The sequence below is a fragment of the Microtus pennsylvanicus genome, chromosome 9 (assembly GCF_037038515.1).
Source record: "Microtus pennsylvanicus isolate mMicPen1 chromosome 9, mMicPen1.hap1, whole genome shotgun sequence".
In the NCBI taxonomy this organism is placed as follows: domain Eukaryota; kingdom Metazoa; phylum Chordata; class Mammalia; order Rodentia; family Cricetidae; genus Microtus; species Microtus pennsylvanicus.
The window spans coordinates 104,628,908-104,643,778 of record NC_134587.1 but is presented as its reverse complement, the minus strand read 5'-3'; the positions used below and the strand labels follow the sequence as shown (position 1 = coordinate 104,643,778).

Sequence of the window (14,871 nt, the reverse complement as noted above, 5' to 3'; positions counted from 1 at the left end):
TGTTGTTATTGACTTCTGGACAATGCAATTAACCTGTCAGGGAATAGGGACTAGTGGGAATAGCGGGCTGCCCCGTCTTCTCATGCACCGGTGGTTTTTTTTGTCTTGTTTATAGGGAGGCACAAGTTGATTATATTTTTAGGGAAAATGTGCATGTTAGTATTGAATCTCCCCGTCTATTTCAGGAGAACTGAAAGAATGGATGATTGTGGGTGCTTCTAGGTAATAGACATTTTTTAATGGCAGCAAAGGTTTTAATTCTAGTGGAATTGCACTACATTATATTTGGACGCACTGTACTAACGAGGACAGGAGAGGACAGTACATTCCATGTTAGTCTTGTGATGATTTCACTAACAACTCATTAGTAACTATGACTTCTGTTTACAAATCAAAGCACATCTGAGGGTAGACGAGGACGTGTGCTGTTGTGTGCTCGTTTCTATTTCAGCCTTAGTTTTCTGTGACTGTTGTACGAACGTTAGTTTATTTTCTTAGTGCCCTAGAGGCCACAAGGAGGGTTCGGCTCTCAGTCCCAGCTTGACAGTGCTTCCTCTGGGGACTCAGAAGATAATGTTTCCTTGCAGTCTAGATGCATTCTGTTGCCCTGGACCCCTCCCTCCACTCCAGAGCCAAGGGCATTAGCATCTGTTCTTGTCACACAGCTTCTGTTTGGTCTCTCTCTTTGCTTCCTCAGAACACCTGCGATTGCATTTAAGGCCCACTTGAATAATAATGGAGAGTCCTGGAATTTAATTTAATTATGACTTTACTTTTCTTCATGACTTTACCATATGCGCCCCCCGCCTCTACTTCCCTTTCTCTGGTCTGAGTATGGCCCGAATTTGTACTTTGCTTCTGCTAACTCTAACTCTAACCCTTAGATTATTTGCTTAAAAAATTTCATGACCCCCTTTTTATACTTACGGGTTTTTAATTAATTTATCTCTCTATTTATCTAATGTATAAACAAACACTCCCTTTTTGTACTTTTTTTTTGACAGGATTTCACTGTTTATTTAACTCTAAATGTCCTGGAACTCACTTTGTAGACCTGGCTGGCCTTGAGCTCACTCACAGAGATTCACAGGCCTCTGCCTTCCAGTGCTGGGATTAAAGGCTTGCACCACGACTACCCAGCCCCTTTTTGTACTTGTAATGATTTTGGAAGACAAACAAATGTGTCTGTTTATTTTGCCATCTTCCCCCAAATCATCAAGTGATCTCTCTCTCCCTGCTCCTACCATTGCCCCCATTTTTGTTCTTGTTTTTTGTTGGACTCCTCTGCCCCTAATAAGCCCTCAAAACCTGACTGTGTAAACAGAAATCAGTGGTTATGTCTGGGTAGGTGCTGAGAGCTTGTAGGAATAAGAATCCTTTCATTTTGTCTTCTCTGAGTTGCTTTTTCTAGCCAACCAGTCTCTCAGCCTTGCTCGCTGCAGGTGGGCTTGAACCATTCACCATGTTATCCAACTTCCCATCTCTTCACACCCTCAGTGCTCTCTGTGAATTGATGGAAGGGTACACCCTCTCATCCTTATTCCCTTTCTAGTTGAAAGGAAACAGCGGGACTCAAGTTCTGTCACTTTGTTAAAGTAGGAAATCCTCCTGGTCAAGAGAGCAGAAGCTCTGGTGTGGGTGTAGACCAACATTTCTGTGGAGGCCTGGTCCTTCACTTTGGCCAGAAACCACCTCTAGGAGGATGAGGTCAGCTTAAGCCATGCTAAAGAATGGTAGGATAATTAGACCATTTCTTTTTCCTTCCTAATTTTTCCTTCCCTGGTGCAGTAAATCTACCCAGGTATGAGTTATTCAGGAAAACGTAACTTTTCTTTTTCTTCTTTATCCTTTCCAAGCATGTCTTCCTTAAAACGTTGGACTCCCTCCCCAGCATCTTGAAAACTTTCTTATTCTTTCTCTAAATCCCCTCTCCCCACCATTCGATTGCTTCTTGATTATGGATCTAAGCGCTGTGTCCCTTAAATGACTATTCCAGCCATCTCCATCCTCGTCCTCTCGGCTGCATCTGCAGTTTACAACAGGTTTGCCTTGGGGTTTTTCATTCAAACTAATAAAACTGTCCTTGAGCCTCCTTTTGACTCTAGCCTTAAATGTTTTTATTAATGAGATTAAGAACCCTGAAAGATGACCGAGATCTCCCATGTGTCCACCATAGACAACCTTGGTTTTGCCTTTAGTTATTTCAGGTTTGCTGTGTGTCTGCTAGGATGTTAACATACCACAGACTGAGTGGCTTATGCAGCAGAAATGAATTGTCTCGTTTTAGAGATCAGCCATCTCTTGTGTTGCTACTGAGGTCCCTTTCCTTGACTTTAGGTGGTTACTTCTTGCTTTGTCTTCATGTGGTTGTTGCTTTGTCTATCTCTCTGTGTCTCTAATCTTGTTTTCCTAGAAGGTCATCAGCTACCCCAGATTAGGACCTGTTCCCATGATCTTGTAATGATTTCCAAATACACTCATGTTTGGAATATGGGGATTAGGGCTTCAACATGAATTACTCAAAATAAAACAGCCAGGAACACCTAACCATGCTTCTGAAATGTATCAGCCTTGAGCTTCAGGTCCCTGCCTGTGTTTGGTTGGTGTGTACACAGTACCATGTTATCAGTGGACTTGGCTTTTGCTGGATAATGAGGATAGATGGGATTAAACAAGATCAAATGTGGAATGTTGGAATTGAGTGTTGGTGTTAAGTGAGTCGTGAAATATTGCGTTTATAGTGGTTGTTCAGTTCAGCTCTTAACGTTTTCTGGGCCAAAGCAATCTGCAATACTCAACTGACTGACTTTGGTTCAACATATGAAAATCTGTCAATGTAATCCACCATATAAACAAACTGAAAAATAAAAACCACATGATCACCTCATTAGATGCTGAAAAATCTTTCAACAAAATACAACATCCCTTCATGATAAAGGTCTTGAGAGAGCAGGGATACAAGGAACATACCTAAACATAATAATGACAATATACAGCAAGCCAACAGCCAACATCAAACTAAATGGAGAGAAACTCCCAGCGATTCCACTGAAATCAGGCACAAGACAAGGTTGTCCACTCTCTCCATATCTATTTAATAAAGTTCTTGAGGTCCTAGCTAGAGCAATAAGACACCAAAAAGAGATCATTGATTTGTTTGTATTGTGTTTTTTGTTTCTATTTTGTTGATTTCAGCTCTCAATTTATTTCTTGCCCTATAGTCTTCTGAGTGAGTTTGCTTCTTTTGTTCTAGAACTTTTGAGTGTTATGTTAACTTACTAGTGTGGGATTTTCCCAGCTTGTTTATATAGGCATTTTTGTGATGTGAACATTTCTCTTAACACTGTTTTCTTTGTGTCCCATAAATTTGGGTATGTTGTATGGTCCTTTTGTTGAATTTTAGGAAGTCTTTAATTTCTTCCTTTATTTCTTTCTTGACTCCTTGGTAATTCTGGTGAGCATTGTGTAATTTCCATGTGTTTGTAGGCTTTCTGAAATTAGTTTTGCTGTTGAATTCTAATTTTAAGTCATGGTGATCTGATAAGATACATGGGGTTATTCTAATTGTTTTGTATCTTTGAGGTTTGCTTTGTTATCTAAGTATGTGGTCAGTTTTTGAGAGGGTTCTATGAGGTGCTGAGAAGAATGTATATTTTTTATGTTTAGATTGAATGTTCTATAGATGTCTTATATATTAAGTTCATTTGAGTCATAAAAGCTGTTAGTTCTCTTATTTCTCTGTTAAGTTTCTGTCTGGCAGACCTGTCCAGTGGTGACCGTAGGGTGTTAAAAGTCTCCCACTATTAGTGGATGGGGTTTAATATGTGACTTAAGCTTTAGTAGTGTTTCTTTTACATATGAGAGTGCCCTTGTGTTGGGAACATAGATTTCAGTATTGAGGTTTACTCTTGATGGATTTTTTTTCTGTGACAAATATGAAATGTCCTTCTTTGTCTCTTTTTGTTGATTTAGTTTGAAGTCTATTTTGTTACATGTTAGGATAGCTATACCAGTTTGTTTCTTAGGTCCATTTATTGGAAATTTTTTCCCAACTTTACTCTGAGGTGATGTCTGTCTTTGAGGTTGAAGTGTGTTTTTTTTATGCAGCAGAAGGATGGATTCTGTTTTTGTATTTATTCTGTTAGCCTTTGCCTTTTTATAGGTGAGTTGAGTCCATTTAATTTTAGGGTTATTAATGACCAGTAATTGCTAATTCCTGTAATTTTAGTTTTTGTTTTTGGTGATGTTATTGTGTGTGTACTTCCCTTCTTTGGGTTTTGCTGCTGTGAGATCATCTAATGTCTGTGTTTTTTGGGCTGAAGTTTTTCTTTTGGTACTTTGTGTAGGGCTGGGTTTGTGGCTAGGTATTAGTTAAATCTGGTTCTGTCATGGAATATCTTGTTTTCTCAGTCTATAGTGATTGAAAGTTTTGCTGGGTAAAGTAGTGCAGACTGGCATCCGAGGTCTCTTTATGTCTGCAGAACACTTGACGAGGACCGTCCAGCTTTCATGGTTTCCATTGAGAAGTCAGGTATAATTATGATAGGTCTGCCTTTATATATTACTTGGCTCTTTTCCTTTGCAGCTCTTAATATTGTTTCTTTATTCTGTATGTTTACTGTTTGATTGTTATGTGTAAAGGAGACTTTTGTTGTTGTTTGGTCCAGTCTATTCGATGTTCTATAAGCTTCTTGTATCTTCATATACACATCTTTCTTTAGGTTGGGAAAATTTGCTTCTATGATTTTTTGTTGAATATATTTTCTGTGCTTTGAGTTTGGTTTCTTCTTCTTCTTCTTCTGTTCCCATCAGTTTTAGCTTTGGTCTTTTCTTTGGTCTATATCTCCTGGGTATTTTGTGTTAAGTTTTTGTTAGATTTAATGTTTTCTTTGATCCGTGAGTATATTTCCTCTATTGTATATTCAGTGCTTGAGATTCTCTCTTCTATTTCTTGTAGTCTGTTGTTAATGCTTACTCTTGTGGTTCCTGATTGTTTTCTCATATTTTCTGTTTCCAGAATTTCCTCAGTTTGTGTTTTCTTTATTTTATCTATTTCTGTTTTCAAGTCTTGAATTGTTTCTTTCACCTGTTTGATTGCTTTTTCTTGATTTTTTAAAGAGAGTTTTGCTTTCTTCCAATTTCTGTTTGTCTTTTCTTCCATTTCTTTGAGAGAGGTTTTCATTTTCGGTTTAGGGCCTCAAACATTCTCCTAAAGTTATTTTTTAGGTCATTTTCTTCCGCTGGTGTGTTCAAATCTTGCTGTTGGAGAGCCACTAGTTTTTGGTGGTGCTGTGTTGCTCTTTGTGATGTTGAGTGTGTTCTTACCTTGCCTTTCCATTTTTTATCTCTGATTGGTATAGTTGAGGCCATGTCTCTGGTGATCACTCTTCCCGGTGCCAGTGGATCCAAGGCTCAGATTGTTGCTCCTTGTGGTGGAGCCGGGGCCATGGTTTCAGTCACCCTGGAGGTCGCTTGGCGGCATCCCTGAAGGTCCCTTGGTGTTCCTAGAAGTTGCTCTGCAATCCTTGAGGTTGTTCATGCCTGCTCCCATAGAGGTCACTTGCTTGGGGCTGCTCCCGAAGATGTCACTGGCTGGGGCTTCTCCTGTGGATGTTGCTGGCTCAAGTCTGTTCCTGCAGAGGTTGCTAGCTTGGGCCTGACACCTTGGAGGTCACTGGCTCGTACCTGCTCTTGAGGAGGTTTCTGGCTAGGGTGTGCTCCCACTGAGAGCACACTGGCTTGGCCTGGTCCCAAGGAGTTCTCTCACTGGGGCCTGCAGAGCTTGATGACTCGGACCTGCTCCCACAGAAGTCGCTCTCTGAGGCTGAGATTTTATTGATGTTCTTGTGCTTGTCTGCACAGCATATATGTTATACATTGGTGATCTCATCACTGTAAACTTATCACAAAGAAAAACTGCTAATTACTCTGTAATGAAGTCTGTGAAGGTGGTTTAGAAATATGAAGAATTACTATACTTCAGAATTAGAGAGACTCTCAAAAAAATTGAACTACAAATTTTGTATCTCCCATTGAGAATGGATGGGATTAGGAGTAGTTAGACTTTGATGGAAGTTTTAGTATGGAAATATTTGTGTATGTATAATGAGATGCCTTACATTTTATATATACCATATATCCATGGTCTGCAAGAAATTTCACTTAACATTTTTACTATGCCTTCATTTTCACTTTGTCCTGCAACATGAGGTTGGATGTGGAATTTTCTTTTTGTGGTGTTTTGTCAGTGCCTAAAATGTTTTAGATCCAGATTAAAGATGTTCATTGTAATACTGGATTTTTGGTTTTTTGTCCTTCTTTCATTCCTTCTTTCCTTTTTTAAAAAATTTAATGTTTATATATTTTATTTATTATTTTTATTGAGCTACACATATATCTCCATTCCCCTTCTTTTCTCCCCCTCTCCTTCTACCGTCTCTTGTGCCCCCCATACTTGCAGTTTACTTAGGAGATCTTGTCCTTTTCTCCTTCCTATGTAGATTTATGTTTCTCTTGGAGTCCTCTTTGTTGTCTTTGTTCTCTGGGGTTGTGTACTGTAGGTTGGTTTTTCTTTGCTTTATATCTAAAAACCACTTATGAGTGAGTACATATTGTATCTGTCTTTCTGAGTCTGGGTTACCTCATTCAATATGGTTTTTTCTAGATTCATCCATTTGCCTGCAAATTTCAAGATGCCATCGTTTTTTCACCTCTGTGTAGTACTTCATTGTGTAATTGTACTACATTTTCCTTATCCATTCTTCGGTTGAGGCATATTTAGGTTGTTTCCAGGTTCTGGCTATTATGAATAAAGCTGCTGTGAACATAGTTGAGCACATGTCCTTGGGGTATATGCCCAAGAGTGGTATTGCTAGGTCTTGAGGTAGATTGTTTCCTAATTTTCTGAGAAATCGCCATACTGATTTCCAAAGTGGCTGTACGTAGTGTCTCCCAATATAGATCAGTTTGACCTTGAGTTGCCAACCTTCCCTCCTCAGTCTTCTGAATGCCAAAACCACAAGCATGTGTCACCATGTGTCAGCTATACAGTTTCTATAGTACTCTTGCACAGCAGGGAGTCTCAAGTGTAGAATGTATGGAGTATTGAGGAGCAGCTGGTACCTGCTGAGCCGGACTTTAGTCCTCATCATATAACTTGAGATATAAGTCCTTTACATCCATTTAATTTGTATTTTTAGGTGTCAAGGATTGGATCTAGGTTGTAATGCATGCTAAACATGTACTCCTACTGCTGAACTCATCCCCAGTTCCAATTCTGTATGCTTATTGAAGAGATTTATGCTCCTAAATTAATTGTGATAAAGCAAAGGGAATATGTTTTATTCAGGTAGTAATATAGACTGAAAAATGTATTACTGAATCATGCGTGTCTTTAATCAAGCTGATTATTTCAAATATCTGTACAAATTACTCTGGAGAGAGGTGAAATTTTAAAAGCATTAGCGTGGGAAGAGCAGCACCAGCAGGCCTCACAGTTGTAAGATGACTGATGTGGGGAGGAGTTTTACTTCACTTCGTGACTGGAGGGATAGTAATGCTTTGATTTGAGCCTGGATGTAGGGGTCCCCACAGTTGCCAAAATAATGGAGCACTTTGTCAGATTGAGACGCTTTCATTTGTGTTACTCCTAGATAGAGCAGCCCTTAAAAATATTTCCTTCTCAGAGAATCTGAGTATGCTTTTAATGCTGACTGCTTCACTCTCCAGCTTAGAGAGGGCCTGCAAGTGTAGATACTCAAATGTGGTCTGCTCAATACCAGACCTGCACAGCCACTAGTAAGACCTCCAGTTGATTCTTACATACCATAAAGTATGAAAAGCACACCAATCAGGAGCTGTGGTGCAGACAATGAATTCAGAATCATCAGCATCACCTGGATGCTAGAAGATGCACATTTTCAGGCTCTGTACTACCTAATTCTGAAGCTCTTGATTACACCACAGACGTGTGTTTTAATAAGTGCTATGGGTTATGGATTATGTTAATTTGTGCTAATGTTTGAGAACTTCCTTGTATCAGTATTTTTTAAATAAAATTTATTTATTCTATGTAATTTTCATATCAGGTATCTTGATTTCATTCATTCCCTGTCCCTTCACATTCTCCCTCTGCCCCTGCAAATTCTCCCCCACCCCACTGAATATAACAAAATTCAAAAAACAAAAAAGAAAAATGGAGAAAATAACATAAGAGAAAAAAGAAAGAAAGGGGAAGAAATTAAAAATCTCATCATGAAAGCTGCAGTACGACCCAACAGGTCACGCTGTATACCCCTTTGTTCATACATCTCTACCTGCAAGTGTTCGTCGCAGAGACATTGGTCTGGTCCACTACACATTCGATGCTGGGCCCCTTCCTGAACATCCCACTCGTGTCCTGTATTGTGAAAATCCTGCAGCTTCGGGGCTGTGGGTCAGCTCCCTTCATGTGCTCCAGCAGATCATAGACGGAGTGGATGTTGGGGCCGGCTAAGTTATAACCCTGGGTCTGCGCCTGGGCATCTTTAGGGTTAGGCTGCCAGATGGGAAATGGGGACAGCTCTCCCATGGTCGCAGTTTTGTGGCTGACTCATCTGTGTGCTAACCATGTTGGCCCTATTGTGCTGCCCTGGCGAGGTGGAGGGACTGCTCAGCTGATAGGGGTCAGGGATGGCTCTGCCATTCTTATGACCACAGGGCCATCTATCCCACCCATCTCAGGCATTCATGAGTAATGGGGACAACTCTACTATGGTCACCATTTCGAGGCTGGCTTACACACACCTGAGCAAACAGTGTTGGCTCAATTCTGCAGCTGGTGGATGTCAGGGATGGCTCTCCCACACTTATGACCACAGGGTAAGCTCTCCCTCCTGCTTCCAGAATTGATAGTGGGGGTCTTCTCCCCATCGGTGTGTTTAAGACTCATAGAGAAGAATGCTTTAAATTATTACTCCATATACTCACTGCCCTGGTTATTGTTTTATTGTCAATGTGAGACAACCAAAAGTCACCTGATCAAGATGAGACCTCCTTCCCCAAATGTTCCATGCCTGTTTAATCACTGCTTCTGATCCATGCTGCTCTGTCTGTGGGTCTCTGAGCTACCCCCTTACCTGCTCCGTGCTTCTTGCCCTTCTCTTAGTATACATAGGCTAGTCGTTTTCAAATGCCCTTCTGTGTAGTATACGTTTCTCTCCTTACCCAGCATCACTTCTTACCATTTCTGCAGGCATCACTTCCTCAGAGAGCCTTCCATAAGCATCTTCCAAATTAGGTCACTTTCTGTTGGGAATCCCTAGGGGAGCTCCTCTTTTATTAGCAGAAGCTCTCTAAATACACAGATTATGATTATTTTCTCTCTGTTGGGGAAAAGGATAATTAACCTATACTTGTTAAACACATTACGCGAAGAAGAATTTCCAGAGATGAATTTTGCAATCTGAACATTAAATGATTACAGAGTTATTTTTAGGAATTCTGTTTCAAAAATTCTGCAAGCTAACTTTTTGATAATGATATAGAAGACCAAGGTGATGGGGGACACATGCTGAACTGGTCTGTAATGGGGTGATGGCATTGTAACTGGGCTTCTATCCTTCCCAGTCATTTCTGCTTCAAAGTCAGTTGTAGGAGTTCTAAGATAATCTTGCTTCAAGTAGCTAGCTTCTTGGTTGTTCATATAACCCTGAATGTTATTGCCCCCAGGAAGCAGGGTCAGTTGTGGGTCAGACATGAGAATAGATGTTTCATAGTCAAGATAGAAATTGGTGTAGGCATTCTAAGGATCCTTGAAGGTCACCTGGTAGCCAAGTAAAAGCTATTGATAAAAGCCTTCTGTAATCTCTTCATATACTGTGTGCAAGCCTGCCTCCTATGAATGAAAACAGGATCTGGACGTTTTCATTCACAGTAGAGGCAAGAGGATGACTCCCCGATATGTATAGATCCCATTTCATCCAGTACTTAATTTTAGGCTAGAAACAGGAACCCCCTCAAGTTTTGACAATTGTCTAAAGTGGTCAGGACAGTCTTGGGAATTCAAAATCGTGATTTGAACCACCTTTCCCACTGTATCTTTCTTTTAAAGAGCATTTTTTTTTCAAATCACAGAGGACACTGGGCAGATGCTCAAATTTAAGACAGATAGCATTAGTGGAGGGGCTGCTAGTCCTGTGTATGCCTTGTCTAGCTACATCGTGTTTCTCATGTACAGATGTGGTCGTTTTTGGAGAAAAACTACTTTCTTTTTGAGGTGAATCATTAACCCTATAGAGAGAAATATTTTAAATTTTGACTGAGTGATATTAATCAGTCAGAAAAATAGCATAAATAAATAATTTTTGTTTATTTTTTATTTTTTTCCGAGGCAGCGTTTTTCTGTATGGTCCTGGCTGTCCTGGCACTTACTTTGTAGACCAGACTAGCCTCAAAATTAGAGATCCACCTGCCTTTGTGTCCCGAGTGCTGGGGTCTTTATGCCATCAAGTCCAGCTTGTAAGATAGTTTTTAATAGCTAAAAAGTAACACAAACTTTCTGTTTATGTATGCACGTGAAGCCTGTTAAAGTGGATACATGTTTGTGAGATTGAATGTGAAAGCCAGGGGTCAACCGTTGATGTCATTCCTCAGGGGCCAATCACTTTGAAACAGAGTCTCATTGTTCTGCAGTTCACTGAGTAGTCCATGCTGGCCCACCAGGCTTCCCAGGGCTGTGGCTACAAAGTCATGTCTCCAACACCTGCTTTTTTTAAACCTAAACTTGAGATATTGGACTCTGGTCTCTACGTGTATATGGAAGCACATCACGAACTGAGCTCTCCCCAGCCACATAAAGGCTTTAGAGCAGTTTATCATGGCCTTGCTCCACGGTCACGGCAGTCTTCTCGCCTGTTCTAGTCTTCCCCGTGCACGTCCTGTGGACACTGTGCTTTGTCTGGGGCTCACTGCTGAAATCGTGTATCCCGATGGTATTCTGATTTTTCTTGTTTCATCTTGAGTGATTATGCATCACGAGGGTTTGATCATTTTCTTCTTCGGTAATTATTATTTGTTCCGCTGTATTGTAATGATGCCTTTGTTTCACTCTCACTGCAGGCAGAGACATTTGTTTGGGGTAACACTGCATCAGCACATTCCCAGAGTGTTGCCAAGGCCAAGTACGAATTTCTGTTTGGGAAGTCAGAAGAGAAATCTCCAGATACTAGTAAGTGCTTGCCAACATTGTCCTTCAGGTAAAAGATAATGTGGCCCCAGCGATTTCTGAGTACTGTATTTACCTCCATCACTACATCACTTCCTGCTTTCCACCGTGAAGCCTGTACGTTCCAACTGTTCTCCAGAGCAACCTTCCAAGACTAGAACTGGATGTAGTTCCTAAAGCTGGCTCTCAGGAATTTCAAGTCTTCTTCCTTGAAGACTTTTTTGCTTATAATACTTCAAATTTCAAGAATTAACTAATTCTCATTAAGTTTTTATTGTCTGCATTTGCTGTTGTTCTATATACCTACACTTTAGTTTTTACCACCATTCTATATTATGGAGAGTCAGTGCCACAAACTTTTTAGACAATGTAAGCTTAGGAGAGCTTTCTTTTGCAAACCTATTTGTCCAATCTGTCATATTTCCAATCCAACTGGTCACATTTTAAATTAGAAGCAACTCTCTTAAAAACTGTTTAGAACAGATAGAACTAATATCAGTACTAATATTAGTAATCTTGCTAGCTTACTCGATTACTTCCAGGTCAGCACTGTACTATGTACTTTGAATATGGTATCCTTCAGATCACAATTGCTCACAGGTCTAGGACTTTACTCCATATTGTCTGACCCAGGCCTGAACTCCCAGTCAGTTGAAACAGTACACTTATGAATACACTTTCCTATAAGATGGCATAAAATACACACGCTTGCAGAGTTTCAGAATACTTATCTATATCTATGGAAGACTGTTGGTGAAGGAAGAGGTAGGCCTCTTGGAAGACAGAAAGGGCTCAGTGCTTGTGTTTGGAGCTAGACTTACTGAGTTTGAATCCTGGCCTTATAACTCACCTTTGGGTCATTGTGTAAATTATCCAACTCCAGTTTTCTAATCTTAAAAAAAAGATTACAGTGACATAGCTCAGTTATTTTGAGGATATAGAATGTGTATGCAAAGATCTCAGAATCATGCTTGGTACATAGCAAGTGCTTCTGGTTTTGTTTGTTGTATTGATGAGGATGAGTAGCATGTCCTCATGTCCATATCCCCAGTCTTCAACAGTGACATTTAGACCGATAATCATTACTGTTTTCACCTATATCATTATCTAACCCTTGGTATCTGTTTTAGATGTTTAAGGAATTTGACCTAATGTGGTTGGTGTTTGGTTAAAAACAAGTAACTATCTTTTAGATCCGTGTGTTAGTTGGGATTATATAACAACATTTCAAGATTCCTAAGAAGACAATGCATGCATATTACTTTATCTTAAAGTCTTAAAGTGAATATTAATATTTTAATATTTATAAATGTTTAGATATGATAAAATACAGTGAAATAATTTAAAACATCATTATTATTATAGTTTATAAACATCTAAATACAGTCTGAAACTCTTTGGCTACTTTTAACTTTGAACGCCACAGGTGTGGTTTAGCTTTGAATGCCACAGTAAGGTTTTGTGCTTTCTTCACATTTTTACTCTGATGAAGCATAATTTTTATTTAAGTACGTAAACAATGTGCAAAATTTTCTGTTTCAAAAGTGAATATAGCAGGGTGGTGTTGGTGCACGCCTTTAATTCCAGCACTCGGGAGACAGAGGCAGGTGGATCTCTGTGTGTTTGAGGCCAGCCCAAGAGCAAGTTCCATGATGGTTTCCAAAACTACAGAAAAACCCTGTCTTAAAAGAGAGAGAGAGAGAGAGAGAGAGAGAGAGAGAGAGAGAGAGAGAGAGAGAGAGAAAGAATATAGCTATTCGCAAGAATGTGAATCTGCTGGGTCTATTACATACAATTGTGTAGAATATTTCAAAGACAGTTGGGTTAAACATATCTTTTATATCACCTGGCCATTTTATTCCTCAGTATTTTTCCAAGAGAAATTCAAATTTATACACATTTTTACAGGAATGTTTGCCACCTGCCCTTTTGTTTTGCTCTCTGGGAAATCAAGCACATTAGAGTTTGTGCTTTTTAGCAGTAAGAAAGGATTGAAATGAGATGAATGCACACATGGTAGGTAGACTCTGTGAGGTACTTTTCAAAACTTCGCATTTCATCTTTAATGCTAATTGGCTTTGATTTAATATATTGTGTGTGCTGGAGGCTCTTCTATAGGCCCTTGAAATTTGACTTTGAAATCTATGAGACAAGCATTTGAAAAGAATCATACACAAGTTCCTTGGTCAGCGGCGTGTTTTTACCTTCCTTCCTTCCTTCCTTCCTTCCTTCCTTCCTTCCTTCCTTCCTTCTTCCATATCATTAATGTTAAGGCATGTGAGAACGTGATTGAAAATTTAAGTCCAAGCTGTGGAACCAAAGAAGAAGATGGAAGGGGAAAGAGAAATGTATAATTTTATAGTCTTAAGACTATACCAGTTCAAGGATAATGTTTTATTAGTCCTTTGAAGTCATTATCATAATTTAAAATGTATAAATATTGTATTATATTTTTGGTTGTAAGCTTAGCCTTTAGCAGCTGAGCCCTGTCTCCAGCCCTAAATATTATATTATAGATAAATGTAGAAATAATAGAACTTTAGAAACATTTTTCATTACAATGTTAAAATACAAAGATCTCTTTACTACTAAGACTTGTTAAATGATATTTTTAATGTCCTTGGTCCTTCACCTTGTCCCTCCTGTTGTCAATATCTTACATGCATGGTAATTGTCCCCAAACTTGTAATTTTCTTAGGGTTATAGAGTTGAATCAATGGTATGAAGTATCCAAACTTAAAAGAAATATATAGTGGTTCCTGTTAATATGACACCTCTAAAGTATGACATATATTCAGAGACCTCTCGCAGCACACTGGATTGAGTTGATGCAGAACAGGAGAAAACAGCAGACCCTGAGTAGACAGGACAGTTTGAGAGCAAGGCATCTCCTGTGCTGGACAAAGAAGAAGCCAAACTCAGAGGAAAGCAGGGGACCTAGGAAAGGGTTATTTTTTTTCTCTCTGATAAGAACAATTCATGTGCCCATTAGTTTCAAGACAAGAAACTAGCATGAAGTTTATGCAAAACTGAACATTGTTCATGGAAGTTATGACTAGAAAAATTGTGCATTACCTAGAAGCTGTTGTATGGGGCTGTGACTTGATATACCAGTTTTCCCAGAGTTCTGAATGTTGGGGCCAACTCATTTCTTGTAGAATGGAAGCCCAAAGTTGGGAGAGAGCACCAGCAGTAGTCTAGAGAGTGACATAAAACTGGATGTAGGATGGTGAAATGTTACAAACTGTTGCTGAATTTAATGCAAAATTGTGGACCACTTCGGTAATTGTGGACATGTTAAGCTCTACATTAACAAATAGCCTCTAAACTTACAAGCTTACAATTAGTATCATCTGCACAGAGCAAGGAGCCTTTATGGGAAGGAGAGCCATCATTTACAACACAGGTATCAAGACCCAAAGAGTGAGAGCAATGGAATATTGTGAAACTATAAAATAAATTTCTGCAAATATAAAAGGGGAAAAACCACTAAGATAAAGCAGCAGCATATGAAGAAGACATGCACATGCTTAGGAAACAGTCTGTGTCTCTCTTTGAATTTAAAAATACAGATAGTGGGACTGAAGAGATGGCTCAGCAGTTAAGAGCACTGGCTGCTCTTATAGGGGACTCGGGGTTCAAGTCCCAGCATCCACATGACACTTCAC

At 39.5% G+C, this 14,871-nt stretch overlaps 1 protein-coding gene across 2 annotated transcripts in view; it reads left to right on the top strand.

The window, feature by feature from the left end:
- The window catches only part of Psd3 (pleckstrin and Sec7 domain containing 3), a 537,529-nt gene that overhangs the window by 221,127 nt on the left and 301,531 nt on the right, over nucleotides 1-14,871 (top strand). For both annotated transcript variants that reach the window (XM_075986909.1, XM_075986910.1), the window contains one exon: nucleotides 11,098-11,206. In XM_075986909.1, the coding sequence (XP_075843024.1) occupies nucleotides 11,098-11,206 (109 nt within the window). The remainder of the gene's footprint in view (nucleotides 1-11,097; nucleotides 11,207-14,871) is intronic.